The 16,368-nt window shown below is 52.0% G+C and overlaps 1 protein-coding gene across 1 annotated transcript; it reads right to left on the bottom strand.

Moving 5' to 3' along the window:
• Window positions 1-2,978: 2,978 nt before the first annotated feature.
• Window positions 2,979-14,864, bottom strand: ENO1 (enolase 1). Its single transcript, XM_030963705.1, has 12 exons — window positions 14,755-14,864; window positions 11,363-11,456; window positions 9,973-10,068; window positions 8,081-8,139; window positions 7,406-7,475; window positions 7,086-7,219; window positions 6,733-6,955; window positions 5,023-5,220; window positions 4,588-4,789; window positions 4,339-4,447; window positions 3,874-3,932; window positions 2,979-3,440 (listed from the first exon to the last, which is right to left on the bottom strand). Exons 2-12 carry the CDS (start codon window positions 11,445-11,447, stop codon window positions 3,371-3,373), a joined length of 1,305 nt encoding a protein of 434 aa, XP_030819565.1. The 5' UTR covers window positions 11,448-11,456; window positions 14,755-14,864; the 3' UTR covers window positions 2,979-3,370.
• Between the last annotated feature and the right edge of the window lie 1,504 nt (window positions 14,865-16,368).

Here is a 16,368-nt window from a genome sequence, read left to right as displayed (position 1 = left end):
GGAGCAGCTGCAGGGAGAGGCCCCATTCCCTCCTCTCCTCAGAGGAGGCTCCTGCATTCTCACACCCACCCACAGCTCCTATCTGCAGGGAAATCATTTCACCCTGCCACACAAATGAGCAGCAATCACAGCTCTCCAAGGGAGTGCTGGGCCCGAGCTGGTGCCTGGCACAGCTCCCTCAGTGCTGCCACAGCCCCAGAGCTGCTGGGGGAGGCAGGGCTGGCTCTGAGCCCTGTGCCAGTGGCACAGCCAGCCGGGTGTCCTGGCAGAGCCCAGCCCCAGCCCCAGCTGCTGGGGGAAGGTCAGGAGTGCTGTCCTCACTGGCACCAGGGGCTCACGTCTGGCAGGAAAGCCAAGTGCTGAATCATCAGGTTTCCCAAGATCACCGAGGGATGGCAACATTCCTTCCTGCCCAGAGCAAACTCACTGGGACAGGGCCTGGACCAGGCCTAGAAACCAACATGAGGAAGTCAGTGCTAAGAGCAGGCTTGGCTACAAGGCAGAAAAGGCACCCCTGTGTTGTCATCTTACTGTAAATCTCCCATACCTTCTCAGTGATTCCTCATGGGCAGCTCCTCACAGCACTGACTCCTTTTTCTTCTTCACAGCACAGCCAACAAACTCCAGCTCTCTCTTCTCACCCACCCAACCCACTCTTTTGTAGCACTCTTCTTCTTACTGGACACAGCTGTGGCCTATTAAGGGCAGGCCTATTCCTAATCTTTGGTGATTAGTACAGCTGCAACTCCTCAGGTGTGAGACTACCTTCTGCATTATCTTTATTTTCTTACATTCTATCCCTCCGCACCCCTGCACACCTAGAAACAGCCAGGGGTAATGGGGGAGCTTTCCCACTGCACTCCTTTGCATCACTCCATTATAAATCCTGCTCCTGAACAGCTCCCAGAGCACCTCCTGCCTCTCCCCTCTGCCCATCAGTCACCACAGCTCTGCTTTTAAGCCTGGCTGCTATTCTCAGAGCAGCCTCCCAGCTCGTGTTTGCTAAGCTGATGCCTCCTCTGCTCCAAGGAGTGCCATCCCTGCAAATTATTGCAGTAATAAAGCCACTGGCTGTGCCACATTTGCTCTCTGTTATAAAGCACAGCCTTTCGAGTCCAACTCCGTGGGGACAGCAGGGAAAGGTGAGGAGCTGTGCAGCAGGAGCTGAGCCCTGATTAAGGAGCAGACACAGCTCCCCCCTCTCCAGCACTGCAGGTTTAGGTCTTGATTTTCAGCAATCAAATCTTGTTCCCTATTCACTGATTCCCCTCACTCCAAACACACACAGCGTTCCCAATCATTCACTTTTCTCTGACACGCTTAAAATCCTTATCTCCAAACCCCAGCCCCACGTTCCAGCACTTCCCCTCTCGGGGCTCTTTTCTTCCTTTGCAAGGGACTCCTTTCAACGCTGCAGCCTCATTAGGGAGAGCCTGAATCCGCTGCAGCTGGAAGCCCCTTGCTGATCCGGCCCAAATACTCTCAGAGATTGAACTTGAAAGCTTTCTGAGAGGGGTTTGATGGGACAGGTGAGCACAGCACCTGACACGGCAGGATTGATTCACAGAGCAGGAGAACACACGGTTCAATGGCAGCTGACTCCAGTTTGGGGCTGTACAGCCCCAGCAATGTTCTAACCCTGCCATTGCCTGGTTATTTTAAGGCACCACACACCTGGTAATTGACCTGTAAGTGTTCTCTCCACCTTGCTCTGACAAGGTGGGAACGATAATGAATTCATTTGCAGTGATAGTGGAAGGGGCTTTTGTCAGAGCTGGGACTGAGCTCTGGCTCTGAGCCAGGATCCAGAGTAGGATTCCAGCCTGGCTCTCCCCACAATGATGGGGCTGCACACAAGCACAGCAGCCCAGGTGCCAGGCCCTGCTCATGTCACTCATTTCATCACAGCCTCACTGCCCTTCGGGCTTTGCTCCAGTCACTGACCTGATTTTCCAGCTCCTTTTGCTTTCTGATCCTTATTAAAAGAAAAGCACCAGGTGGAAATAGAGGCCCAGGTAAGGGGTTGAGCATTTGGCTTCACTTACTGAAGCGCCAGGTGAGGAGCAGCCCTACTCGTGCTCCTGAACACAGCTCTGCTAAAAAGCTTCCTAAACCATTCTGCAGATAGTAGAAGCTGCCTCTTTGAGAGAAGAAAAATCCCTTGATAGGATTTGTGTGTAATTAGCTAGTTTATTCATTTAACAGGTCTAATTCAGAGATCAGCTAAGTGTGAAAAGCGCAGTGGGCTTCAAATTTGCCACAGAGTGCAACCAGCTCAGAGCAAGGCCTGGGGAAAGGACAAATGTGGGAGAGAGGAGGCCCTGGCCCAGAGCTGGGGCTGGTAAATTTGGTATTTATAGCAAAGCTTTTCTTAAGAGCAGCCTGACAAAGGAGATAAACCTCCTAAGGAAGCACAGTTGCCAGGTGCCATGGGAAGGCTGTTTCCCCGTTATTGCCACACCAGAACTGAGAATATTCTTTAGGGTAGCAGGTAACATGTGCCCTGCAGCAGCGCTGGCTGTGCCAGCCCCACGGGGAGGATTTAAAACATTAAAGAAACAGAATTGGTTTGCGCGAGTGCGGTGCAAGGCCCAGCGCGCCCACCGGGTGGCAGCACCGGGCACCGCAGAGTCATTAGCAGAATCGGAAATTAATGATTTTCTTACTAATCTGACACTACGGAAAAAAAGCAGCAAGAACTGGCCTAGACATCCTCTCGCTCAGTTGTGTAATGATTTGTTTTTTCCTGTCTGGGAATGGACTGAGGTCACAACTCTGCTCCCTGTGACAGTGCCCACACAGCAACAGAACCACCACAGGGACAGACACCCCAAAAACTCCTGCCAAACCCCAGGAAAAAGGGCAAGACGAGCCTCAAGGTCCCTTCCAATATAAACCATTCCATGAGTCCACGATGCAAAGGTGGGAATCCCTGCTCCCCAGACTCCTCCAAATACTTCCAAGCCACACACACATTGTTGAGTTGTTTGATGCTTTTATTTATCACATGTAAAAACACTACTGTCTCTGTCTGCAGGTACCTCTTGCTGCACTGCAAATCACACGGCTCCAAACGTTGAAGATGAGACAGAGAAGGGAACTAAAGTGTTTATGCCCAGAATCACAATGTCATGACCCCCGAGGGTGTTAAATACACAGAACACCCCCAGAGACTGTTCTACAGAAGCAGCAGAGCATTACAATTAACAGACCAGAGCTGGTGAAAACACTGGGTGAAGGGATCATCTAGAGGATAAGAGGACCTGCAGACTGGTCTTTTCCTTCAGCTGCCCTTATCTTTCTAGTACAGATAATTGTGATCTAAGTCAATATCTAGTGCTGAACCAGAACAAAGGGGACTCTTCCACACTTAGTTGACACGAGGGTTCCTGAAGTTCCTCCCAGCAAAACGAGCCTTGCTGCCGAGCTCCTCCTCAATTCTGGTGAAAGACAGAGAGCACTGGGGGTCAGCAGCCAGCAGAAAACCTCAGCACTAGCACAGGCCTCACATTGAACACCTGGCCCACCTGGTCCTGAAACACCTGATCCATGTGGCACTGAAACTCCTGACCCACCTGGCCCTGAATCTCCTGGTGGTGCCCACCTGGCCCTGGAGATCCTACAAGAGAGCTCCCACCAAGCCCCTGCACAGTGGGGCAGTGCCACACATCTGACACAACCCAAATGCCAGAGATGCTTGCCAAGAGAAGTGCCTCGTGCACAGAGGACAAAGTCTCAGCCCAGCATCCCAGGATGCCTGGTGTGATCTGCTCTGGACCTCACCCACCCAGCTCCTCCTGTGCCACGTGCTGCAGGTGTTTCTGAGGGGCAGAGCCCCACAAGAGGAGTGCCCTGCCCCAGCCCCAGGCTCACCTCAGCAGCTGGTTGTACTTGGCCAGACGCTCGGATCGGCACGGGGCACCGGTTTTGATCTGAGGGAAATCACCAAGTTAGTGAAGAACTCTCAAGTGCCAACACAAAACTTGCTCAGGGTAATGAGCATCATCACAAGCTCTGCTTGGGCATCAGGCTCAGTGTCTACACAAGCAAACACAGCAGGTCTTGGGAGCAGTAGAGGCTGTGCATTTGCTATCAGCTGCAGGACCAGGAAAGCCCAGTACAGCCACTGGAGCCAAGACCTTTGACATTGCTGATTAAAGGTGAGCTTGCAAAAGATAAGGTGTTCCCTTGTCACAGTCCATTAACAAATCAGCTCCCTGCAAACAGACACAGCAAACCTGCACCCCTGAGGCAGTGCAGTGCACCCTGGCTTTGGCTTCACCCCCCAAATTATCCCATCAAGCAAAGAGGCAGACTGCAGCAGCTGCAGACACCAACCTGGCCAGTGCAGAGACCCACTACCAGGTCAGCAATGAAGGTGTCTTCTGTCTCTCCAGAGCGGTGGCTCACCATCACACCCCAACCATTGGACTGGGCCAGCTTGCAGCTGCAAGAGACCAAGAGAAGCAGCTCAGAGCATGCCCTGTGCCCAGCAGCCAAGGGGCAGCACAGGGCTCTGCTCTGTACCTCCATCTCCCCCAGGTAAAGCCAGCCCCACCCCGGCCCAGCCCAGAGGGCAGAACTTACGCCTGCAGGGACTCTGTCACGGAGCCAATCTGGTTGACCTTGAGGAGGAGGCAGTTGCAGGCCTTCTCCTCCACAGCCTTGGCAATTCTCTTAGGGTTGGTCACAGTCAGATCATCACCAACCACCTGGATGTTGACGCTGCCAGTGAACTTCTTCCAGGCACCCCAGTCATCCTGGTCAAAGGGGTCTTCAATGGACACCACTGCAGAGGGACACAGCAGCTTTAGGACAATGCCAGCACAAAGGTCCTGTTTGGATGAGTGGCACCAAAGTGCTGCAGACAAGTGCTACCCACTTCCCAGAACATTCCTGAGACCCTGAGAAAGGCAGGAGCTCTCAGTCTCTCCTGCAAGAGGGGCTGCACACCAACTCCCTCCTTCAGCAATCAACCCTGATTCTCCACTTCCACTGTTCTCCCCCTGATGAGCAACTCACCAGGGTAGTTCTTGACAAAGCCCTTGTACAGGTCAGCCAGCTGGTCAGGAGTGATGTATCTGCTGGGGTCATCAGGGGATTTGAAGTCCAGGTCGTACTTGCCATCCCGGTAGAACTCTGAGGCAGCCACGTCCATGCCAATGACCACCTTGTCAGTGTAGCCAGCCTTGGCAATGGCTGTCTTCAGCAGCTCCAGAGCTGCAACACAGACAGCAGCTGCTGAGGGCCTGCAGCACCCCAACCCCTCAGCTCCCACTGCCCAACAGCAGCACACCCACTGGGCAAACCATCCCCCTCACCCCTTCAGGAAGCCCAGAGGAAAGGGTTCTTAAATTCTCCCACTTCTGAACTGACTGGAACAAGATATTACTTTAATACTGCTTTTAGCTTGTAATACCCTTGAGACACCATTATGGGATTCCTAATCTCTTCAGGCAGGACTACATGTCAGTCCAGAAAGCTTAATACTAGATGATTCCACATCCTCTTTCAACTTTATGCATGTGGGCAGGAAGCAGTGCCTGCACTCTAATCCCTTTTAGCTCCAGAGCAGGTGCTGCCCATGCAAGTGCTGAGCATCCAAACCCTGGCAGCAGGGAGACAGAGCCTGCCTCTGCACAGGAGACCCCTCTGGGCATCCACCTGCTCCCCACATGCACATTTACCTGCACAAGAGGGGACAGAACCACTCAGAAGTTGTCTCTGGATGCTGCCCACTGTGCTACTGCTGGCAGAGTCCCAATGACCCCAAGTTGCAGGGGAGCAGCAGGGCTCTGTTTGCAGCAGGAAGCTTAGATTAAGTGTTTTCTTTTGTTGTTGGGTTGGTTTTTTGTTTGGGTTCTTTTTTTGTGGGTTTGGTTGTGTTTTTTAAGATGCTAATGTAGCACAAACTGCAAAAACAGCTGCAGCCAGCAACAAAAATTCCTTGGAATGTAATTGTCATTCAAGGTCATCTTCCCTGATGTCTGCAAGGGCACAGACCCAGCAGAGCTGCATGTGACACTGGGACTCAGAAACAGCACAGCTTTGGTGCTGTCTCAGTGTCTTCAGAAAAGGCAGTGCAGGTCACCAGTCCCCTCCACAATAACACAACCAACAGCTGTAAAGCAAAAAGCAACTGATCTGAGCCCATGTCCGACTGCCTTGTGAGCAGCTCCATTTCTGGAGAGGCAGGGAAAGCTCCTCTGATGCAGTGTTTGTAGGAACAGATATTTTGCTTCCCACAGACAAACTGTCTCTCCCACAGGTTCCTGAACAGAACTGTTTGGCCATGGAAGCAGCAACTGCCTCAGCTTCCCAGGCAAGCCTTTGTGCCCTCCCACACACAGCCAGGCAGGGCACAAACTGCTTTCCCTGTCTGTCTGCAGAAAAACAACTCCATGATATCTGACTGTTGACTTCTGGAACACCTGCAGTGCACAGAAGTTCCCACACCACTCTTCAACTGCAAGGGCACAAGGTTCCCTTAAGCTGCTATAGGAATGAGAGTAATGAGGCCCTGAAGTAAAAACCATCCTGTCCAACTGCATAAACTGATATCCAAGGGAATACTTGACCACATCAGTAGAGCATCTCAGGATGTCTGCCAGGGTAAGAAACAGAGTAAAGACAAAGCAGGAAGTTCTACACCTTTGATCCTATTGATCCTGCTTGTCATTGCATTGGCCAGACTATCAGTTACATCTCCTCCCACACTTGGCTCATTCTCACCTTCTTTGTTTTCCAGGATGTTGGGGGCAAAGCCACCCTCATCCCCGACGTTGGTGGCATCCTTGCCATACTTCTCCTTGATGACATTCTTGAGGTTGTGGTAGACCTCTGCCCCGACACGCATGGCGTCCTTGAAGCTGTCTGCCCCCACGGGCAGGATCATGAACTCCTGCATGGCCAGCTTGTTGCCAGCGTGGGAGCCCCCGTTGATCACGTTGAAAGCCTTGGAGGAAGCAGGAAAAGCCAGGTTGGAACATGGTACCAGCCCTTACATCACACTGCTCGTTCTCTAGAGCTGGATCCAGGAGCACCAGGCTAAAGGCAAAGCAAGGCTGCCCCACCCAGGGACTTACAGGAACTGGCAGAATGACCTCTGGATTTCCAGCAAGGTCGGCGATGTGACGGTACAGGGGAACACCCTTCTCAGCAGCACCAGCTTTGCACACAGCCAGAGACACACCCAGGATGGCATTAGCACCAAATTTGGCTGAAATGGGAAGAAATTGATTAGAGAAGTGTCTTTATAAAGAGAGACTCAGCAATACCAGCCCATGGTTTGAATTATGGCAGTGCAGAGCACAAGGCCATACACTGGCTGTTGGTTCTGGTAAATAGAATTCTGTTGACCCGTATTTATCTTTTCACCCCTCAGTGCAACACAAAGCCCACTCACATTTGTTCTCTGTCCCATCCATTTCCAGCATCAGCTTGTCAATCTTTTCTTGTTCCACAACGTTCACATTCTGCAGAGGGAAGCAACCAAAATGCTGTTTGACACCAAGCACAGGCCCACGAACCCTCACCTACCCACCCCCCCAAGGGCAGCTGCCAAGAGCTGACCTGACCAATTCCTGTCACTATCACACAGCAGCAGCCCAGGACTGACAGCTGAGCTGATGTGCCATCACTTTACCCACTATCACTCAGTTCTGCACCAGCCTTTGTAGGCCAGGCTTGGTGCCCACAAAGCACAAAGGAATCTCATTCAAGCAGACTTTTCTAGATCCTCTCAGATTTCCCTCCAATCACCCTGCTTGGATAAAAGCTAGCCCCTCCTCATCATTCAGGCACTCTCTGAAGCATAAATCAGCTTGTGTTCCAGCTGCACCCCTGCAGCTCCCAGGGCTGAAGTGTTTCTGCACACCACAACACCAGGCTGCTGGAGAAGGCTCCATTACGTGTTAGATGTGCACTCATTAAGTAAATTAAGTAAAACCATTGCTGTGGTCAGTTTGTTCACATGCACCCCAACACACAGGCTGACACCCCCCAGGTGCCAGCCCAGCAGAACATGGTTTGGACACTGCCTGGCTGTAGGAGATGTTAAGAGAAGACAGATTGCTCCTACCTTGCTAATCAGTGCAGGTGCAATCGTTTTATTGACGTGCTCAACAGCTTTTGAGACACCTGGAAGGAACAAGCAAATCAGACACTGGTCAACACACAGGTTATGCAGGGATTAGTAGGGGATCTCAGGAACACCCAGGAAAACCACTTCATGCTGCCCCAGCCCCAGTCCAAGCTGAGCTCATGGCCAGGTGTGAACACAGAGGCCCCTCGCTGGACTGGGAGGCACATGAAGGATGCATTGGCTAGGACTGGTCCAGGAATGCCAGTTAGTCTGCCAGGCCATGCACTGGAGAGACTCATCCGAGTGCCAGGCTGCACTGGGAGCACATCCATTACCTGTGTGCACAGTGCCGTGGCCAGGAACTCGTTAACATATTTAACAGCTCTGGAGACACCTGACAGAAGCCAAACAGACACCCGAGTCAAGGCACAGGTGAAGACTCAGCCAACCCACAGGAATGCAGCAGAGGACACAAAGAGGCAGCAGGAGCCTGGCACTGAGCACTGGACCAGAGACAAAGGCTCAAAGAGCAGAGGAGGCTGTGCAAGGCTCTGTTTGGGCTCCACACCCAGGTCTCTGTAACTCTGCCATCACCACTGCCAGCCCAAACCTCAAGGGCCTGAACAACAGCATTTAGGGAAGGTTTTAGGATGGGCTCTCCTATCAACAGACAATCCAGGAGTAAGGCGAGGGAAAAGGTCTCCCCAGCAGTTACACAGGCAGCAGCTCAGGCACTTCACTACCTGACACTATTTTGTAACACTGCTATAGCATCACCTTATTTACTGTGCAGTGTTTAAAGACCTCCAAAAACCTAAGCTTCAGAATGATGAATGCTATTTGACTGCATTCTAAGCAATATTAATTGCTTTTCCAAATGGTCTATGTCTGCAGACTTCTATTACAAAAGGCCTAGCAGCTATCTGCAACTCTTCCCATTTGATAATTATTTTTTCATAACTCATGTTATTTCCCAGCTGACAAAGCCCTTCAGCTACAGCCTGTTAAGCACAGTCTAATTAAATGCCATTAAGAACTGCCCATAGGATCAGACTTAACAGGCCTAAGCACACACACATTTAGCACAGTGAGGTAAATACACATTTATTCTTTGCAAGAAAAGTGCCCTGGGTAAACAGCACAAGAGCCTCAGGTTTTTGGGGCATTCAGTCATCCAGGCATTTATTCTCTGTTAAGGCATTAACAGCCATGAATCTTCTAAGACAAGGCTCTCCAAGTTCAATTCAGCTATCCACTTTAACTGTTCTTTCTTAAAAGGCAAAAGATATTTCAGCTTCTTTTCACCTGACTGGCAGGTCAGCAGAGCTGCACATTCAATGGACAGAGCTGGCATAAAACCTCAGGTTCGGGATTCAACATGCTGGGAGATCTAAGGAGTCTGCAGTCTCAGAGCTGACAGATTTAAGGGCTCTGGGAAAATCTGATCTATGAAAAGACCTTGTGACTACCTGCAGGATGACTGAGGCTTTTGGAGCTGGCAGTTCAGATGCCCTTACCACACTGGTAAAGCACTCTGCCACGCACCAACACACAGTGCAAGAAGAGCAGGGTAACAGAATACACCTGGACACCCTGTACCAGAGACATTATCAGCTGGCTGGGTGTGCCCAGCTCCATGCAGGGGCCCTGCCCTGCAGCACCAGGCAGCTGCACTGCTGGAGGCAGTCACCCTGCAGGTCATGCCCAGCAAACCAACCCTGCCCCCTCCGCTTTGCCTCTGCCCAGCTCAGCCCACGCCTGACAGGAGCTGCTGTCTGTCTGTCCCTGCCCAGCTGCCAGGCCTTGTGCAGGACACAGACAGTGGGACAGGAGCCCAGCAGTGCCAGTGCCTGTCCCAGGGCACTCTGGGTGCCCAGGCCCAGCTGTACCTTTGCCCATGTAGCGTGTCTTGTCATTGTCACGGAGCTCCAGAGCCTCGTAGATTCCAGTTGAGGCACCGCTGGGAACAGCAGCTCTGAACAGACCTGTTCACAACAGCAAAAAACACCTTGGCACACTCAAACACTAAACATCCCCCAGCCAGACAGCATCCCAGCCCTGCAGCTGGAGAGGGAGTCTCCAAACCACACCTCTGCTCACATACACAGTGATCCCACAAGGGCTTTCTGCTCATTTACAGCATCACCAATTTATCAGCATCTCCCTCACACTCACTGACCAACAGCAAACTGACTCCTCCTCTTCCACTGGCATTTCAAGAGTTAAGGAAGGCATCCATTCCCCTTCCAAAAAGGACAGCTTCATTCACTGGATCTGCTTTTGAGCTCAGGCAAGGCAAGCTCTTAAATTCTTCTAGGATATGGCATAAAAGGGACAATTAGGAGACCTATTTTGTTAACAGGAGTTCTGAGCTCTTCTGGCAACAGCAGAGCCACCCAGACAGCCCATTCCTTCAGCCAGGGATGCTGAACTTGGAACCAATCTGCACACTGGAGCCTGCTCTGCCTGGGGTTCAAGATGCCAACTTCAGCCTCCAGTCTCTCCCTTATCCCACTAAATCAAAGAGCTTAGTGGGGGCAGTCTCATTAAATGACTGCATTAATCTTTTGAGGCAGAAAGATCAGCTCTTTAGTCAGTGTATTACAGCCATTGTGTTTGCTCATTCCACCAAATCACATTGGTATGAGCTTGCACAATGCTTTTGTCAGATCCTATCAGATGTGGGATGAACAGCTAACAAACCAAGGGAAAGTCCTACAATAATTAAAAATATAAGATGTTACATGTGAAAGCCCAATTAGGCATGTTCTTCAGTCATGCCCGAGTACTTGGGCAGAGGAGAAACCATTACCCAAAACTCAAATGTGCAGCAGAAGACTGTGTCATTACAGAAAGCCACTGCAGACAAATTGAGAATTAAACCTCAAGTGTACTCATACAGAGTGTGGGGAGCACTGACCACCAGGGCCATTAGCAGCTGCTCAAGAACACAGTTTCCAAGTGCTGTCCCAGTTTATACTGGGGCAGGGGAAGGAGGGCAGGTTTGGAACAGCTCTCCCACAGTTTAGGCTGTAAGAAGCAGCACCTGCCAAAAGACCCTGCACTGCCCAGGCCAGGAACTTGAGCTCAGCAAACTCATCCAACAGAATGAGGCAGAGGCTTTTTCTGCAAGTCTCACAGCAAGTTCCAACAAGTTTTATGTGTGGAGGAAGAATTCAGCACAGTTCCACTGCTAGGACAGAACTGGCTGTACACTTCTGCCTGCTCAGGTTCTATCAGCTCTAAGCCAGGGATGAACACCTGCAGCTGAGGACTCACCTTTGTTGGTGTAGAGGTCTACCTCAACAGTGGGATTGCCACGGGAGTCAAAGATTTCACGGGCATGGATCTTGGTGATAGACATCTTTAGTACCTGAAAAAAGGAGCTTACAATTACTCACTGAATGGTTTGGGTTGGAAGGGACCATAAAGCTTAATCCATCCCACACCCTGCCATGAGCAGGGACACTTCCCACCAGAACAGGTTGCTGGATGAGCCTCATCCAGCCTGGCCTGGAACATTCTCAGGGATAGGGCAGCCACAGCTTCTCTGGGCAAGCTCTTCCAGTGTCCCATGACTTTTATTATTAAAAAAAAAATCACTTCCTTATGTGCAAGGGACAATCTCTTGATGTTTCCAAATGACTTGAAGTGCAGTATCATCAGACCCAAGACAGCAGCAGGAGCAGATGACAAATCTAAAGGAACTTCACCTCATCATGTCAGAGCAGCGAAAAGCTCCCAAAACAGCAACTCTCTGCTATCAGTTAAGAGTTCTTTTTGATAAGAGACCTGAGTGCAACAGCTCTCAGCATGCACAGAGTGCTCTTAGTATGCACAGCAGCTGCTCAGAGCCAAACGGAGCCAATGACGAAAGAGAAGCAGCCACAGCTCTCATTAAAAACTTGCATTAATAGTTACACCCTGTTGAGCATTTACAGGAATAGTTTTTCCTCTTAACTTTTCATCTTAAAAGGAATAAAAATCTCCCATGTCTTTTGAATACTTCCTTTCTCCCTTCTCACCTTTATCCACTTCAGAAAACAGCAGTAAGGGAATTCTTACATAAGCCCAGCTACATTTTAAAAATCAAGTCATACACATGCCTGTAAGCCATTGACTGGCACCAAACCCAGCCCATCTGCACAGAAGAAAGCTCAGCCTCAGAAGCAGAACTATCTGGAAGCTGATTTTTTGGCAAGCCAATGTGGGTGGCAATCCTGTTTACAGAAATGGTCATGAATCCTTCCACAGTTACTGCAAAGTTAGAAAAACATGACCTTAGCAATGCTGCTGCTGGTTCACAGTCTGTGAGTGAGGGGGTGGCTGCACACTCTCGTTCCTCCCCCCCAGCAAACTCTGCCCTCCCCAGGTCAGAGGCACAGGCAGCCTCTGCTCTCCCCGTGTCCCTTCCAGCTGTCCTGCCCCTGCATGCTGTCTAAGATTTCAGTCAGACCCCCACACTGACACACGATATGACTAAAATATGAAACAAGACAGCTTCTTCGAGCTGACCTTCATGCTGTCACTACCTAGCTTCAATCAGGGAACACACAAGCTAGAAATAAATCCCTGCAAGTCTCTGCTTATCAGTCCCACCCACACCAACACTCAGCCCTCTGCAGATGCACGGAGCAATGGCTAACAGGAAGAATGCCCACTTATCCAAAAAGGGCTTTCAGAGTTTATCAGGCTGGCACCTGCTAAACCTTACTTTCATTTTTAGAACCTTGGCTTTGCCACAGAACTTGAGGTGGCTCATTCTTTGAGAGCATAGCCAGTTCCCAGGACCCCTGAGTGCAGTGCTGCAGCTGCTTGCTGACCTTCAGGAATACACACTGCAAGAACTTCCACTGGAAATGTCTGCCAGGTCAGACATTACTCAAGCTTCCTTGACAAAGGACCACGAGTCCCTCCCTTCTCTGCAGAAAGAGGCATTTCACAGCACTGCATCACCCCAGAAATCCTTGATGATCCTTTTGCAAACTCCCCACTCCTATGCTCAAGAAACAACTCTCCCTTTGAGCTAGAGGGTAAAACTGATGCTGTTTAGCTGACCACGATGTATTCTGCCTCAACTGAATCAGTCAACTCACCTAGAACACAAGGGTCAGCCCCTGTGTGCCCAGGTTCAACCACAGAAATGCTGACTGAAGGCAGAGAGGTCACAGCAGCACTGCCTGCCCAGACCTTTGTCCTCTGCCAAACACGCAAACACCCCGGTGGTATTTAACGAGCACACTGCCTTAAACCTTTTTTTGCAGCATAATCTGCTGACAAGGTCACTGTCTCCCTTCAGGGGAAGCCACACACTCCAGCTTGCCTGGCCTACTCCAAGAGTAAGTTACAACCCCTGCCAGCTCCGAGGACCTTCTTCACTACCAGCTCAAGTCTAAGAAATCACCACTTTTTCCTCACCTAACCCTGCACAGGCAATGTAATACTCTCAACTGGAGATTACTCCAATTGATAATTATTTGAATTATAACAAAAGATTTTTTTTTTACACCAAGCCCTGTCCTTGTGAGCTATCTTGCAGCCACACTTCTCTAAAATCAATATGAGGTTAAGGCTGAGCACTGCAAGCATCTGAATGGAGATTTAAAAAGCAACACTAAAGTTTAGCCATAGAAATAACTGCCCTAGTGAGTGTCCTATTACAGGCCTGCCACATTTATCAGTGGAAGCCTCTCTTGACACTTAAAGGTCCTCATGACCCCAACTCTCATACCACCAGTGCTCTGAAAAAAGCCGAGACCTTTGAGTGCACTCTATCAGATCCCAACGTATTAACTCCCCTGCCAAAGCACTCCTAGAAACTGGACAAATGTGCACATTCCATCCCTGCTCCTCTGCACTCCACGGGGCATTAATCCACCTCTACAACATGATCCAACGGGTTCTAAAGGATGCCTGGCAGGGAGCAAATCACAGACACGTTCAACCACTTTCTCTCTCTGTGCTTAGTAAGATGGAGGCCTGAAACTGCGTTGGCTCATCTCCTGTGGGTTTGCATGACAAACTTCAGTACTTCCTGCCAGGCTCGGCGAGCCATGGCCCTACCCTGTGACTCAGCAGGCGAGTAACGGAGCAGGAGAGAGCCCAGGATCCTCTCTGGCAGCCCTGCACGAGGCAAGATGGTTATAACAGCAGCTCCTTATCCACACCTGCACATCCAGGTGCCTCCCCCTCCAACCAGCGCTGCCCTGGGATAACCAGCACCTAAATACCCCTAACAGACCTCAGGCACAGACGCATTGCTAGCAAACGTTAAATATTTGAGATGGGAAGCTGAAGGGAATCCACTAAAGAGGGGAAGGTCCAAATCACCGCACGCAATCCGAGAGCGACTGTTAATGATTAAAAGAAAGAGGTTAAATTCTGCGTTTGAGGATGCCTTGACCCACCACATCCCCGATTCCGCCCCCGCCCTGACCCACCATACCCCCGTTTTTAACCCCCACCCCCGCACACTGCCGGGGCTCAGGCCTCCCCTCCCCGCCGGTGCTGCGGGAACACATAGCGGCCTGCACACCCCGGGGACCACCGAGCCTCGGCCCGGCCCTTCGCCACGGGGACGGCCAGGGCTCCGCGGCCGCTACCCGGAGAAGGGAAGCGCGGCCTCCGGGCCCGCGGGGCGCCGAGCGGGGCGCTGCGGCCGCCGCACTCACCGCTGTGCCGGCAGCCCCGCTCCGCAGCCGCTCCGCTGTCGCCGCCCCGGCTCTGACTGAGACCCAACGGCTCCGCGCCCGCCTGCCTATAGCCGCCCTCGCGCACAGGGCCCGCCCCCGGCCGCGCCCATTGGCCAGCGCCGTCCCCCGCCGCGCTCCGATTGGCTGCGGCCGCCTCGCGCCAGCGGCGGGCTCGCGTGCGTGCGCTACGTGCGGCCGGGCCGGGGCCTCGTGGAAAATCCCCGGGCGAGGGGGCGGGGCCGGCGCGGCGCATGCGGGCGGGGGCAGCGGGCGGGACCATGTTGAGCGGAGTGCGGGGGGAGCCGTGAGGGACAGACCTGGCGTGAGGGGCGGCTGGGCTGGGGATGGACACTGGGCATCAGCCGGATGTGAAACCCTGCCGTGGGCAGCCACATCTGCCACTGCCCCAGCTGAGGGACAGGCATGGCGTGAGGGGACCGACACTGGGCATCAGCCCGGTCCGAAACCCTACCATGGGCAGCCCCATCTGCCACTGCCCCAGCTTGCTCCAAACCCCATCCCTCCCTGCATGCTTTCAGAGTTATCCCCCATCCAAAGTGCCGTGTGCCAGAGCCTCAGCACCCTCACAGGGAATTTGTTCCTAATCTCCAATCTAAACCTGCCCTCTGTCAGGTTGAACCCATTCCCCTTGTGCTGTCACTACTCGCCCTTGCAGGCAGTCCCTCCCCGCCTCTCCTCTGAGTTCCCCTCAAGCACTGAAGGCCATGAGGAGGCTGCCCCAGAGCTTCTCTCCAGGCAGAACAATCCTAATTCCCTCAGCCTTTTTTCACAGTTGTGTCCAATTCTGGGCTCTTCAGTGCAAGAAAGGCAAGGAGCTACTGGACAGGGTCTGGTGTTGGCCAAAAATTTGGGGCTGGAGCATCTCTCTGGTGAGGAGAGATGGCAGGGCTGGGCCTGGGTAGTCCCAGGGAGACCTGGAAAGAGGAAGGCTGGAACGGATGTGTGTGTTTTTAATAGTTCCAGGGAAAGGTTAATTACAAACACAATAAATACTCACTCTGATTTTGAAGTGAATAACTATCACACTTCCTGGGGGGGAGAAGGAGCACTAATGGTGGCTGTGACTCTTCACACCAGTGTGCCAGCAGGAGCACAAACTTTGCCCAGTGTGGAAAAGCTGGGCTGTGACACCTCACACCAGGGTGCCAGCAGGAACACAAACTTTTCCCAGTGTTCTGGGATAGTGGAAGGTGTCCCTGCCCGTGTCAGGGCTGGGATGGGTTGAGCTTTCAGGTCCCAGCAAGCCAAACCATTCTGTGTTCCATCTGTGAGGATGTGGCAGTGCCCAGTTCACCCTGACTGCACTAACAAAGCCGTTTTATTGCTCTCAGATCAGTGAATTTTGTGCTCCTCCAGCCTTGAGATCAGTGAAGTTTGTGCTCCTCAGCCCTGCCTCGCCCTGCCCTGCCTGCCTGTGCCTGATGTACCTTCTGGGCACATTTTTCTTTCCTTCCTGAGAACATCCCCTCGGGACAAGCTTAAAGTCTAATAAAGAGCAAAGGAAGTCAGCTGGACTGAGCTTCCCCAGGCATTGCAAGTGCCCTCAGACCCGCTGTGACCCCAGCTGGGACA

This window comes from Camarhynchus parvulus, chromosome 21 (genome assembly GCF_901933205.1).
Source record: "Camarhynchus parvulus chromosome 21, STF_HiC, whole genome shotgun sequence".
In the NCBI taxonomy this organism is placed as follows: Eukaryota; Metazoa; Chordata; class Aves; order Passeriformes; family Thraupidae; genus Camarhynchus; species Camarhynchus parvulus.
This window is presented reverse-complemented; position numbering and strand designations above follow the sequence as displayed.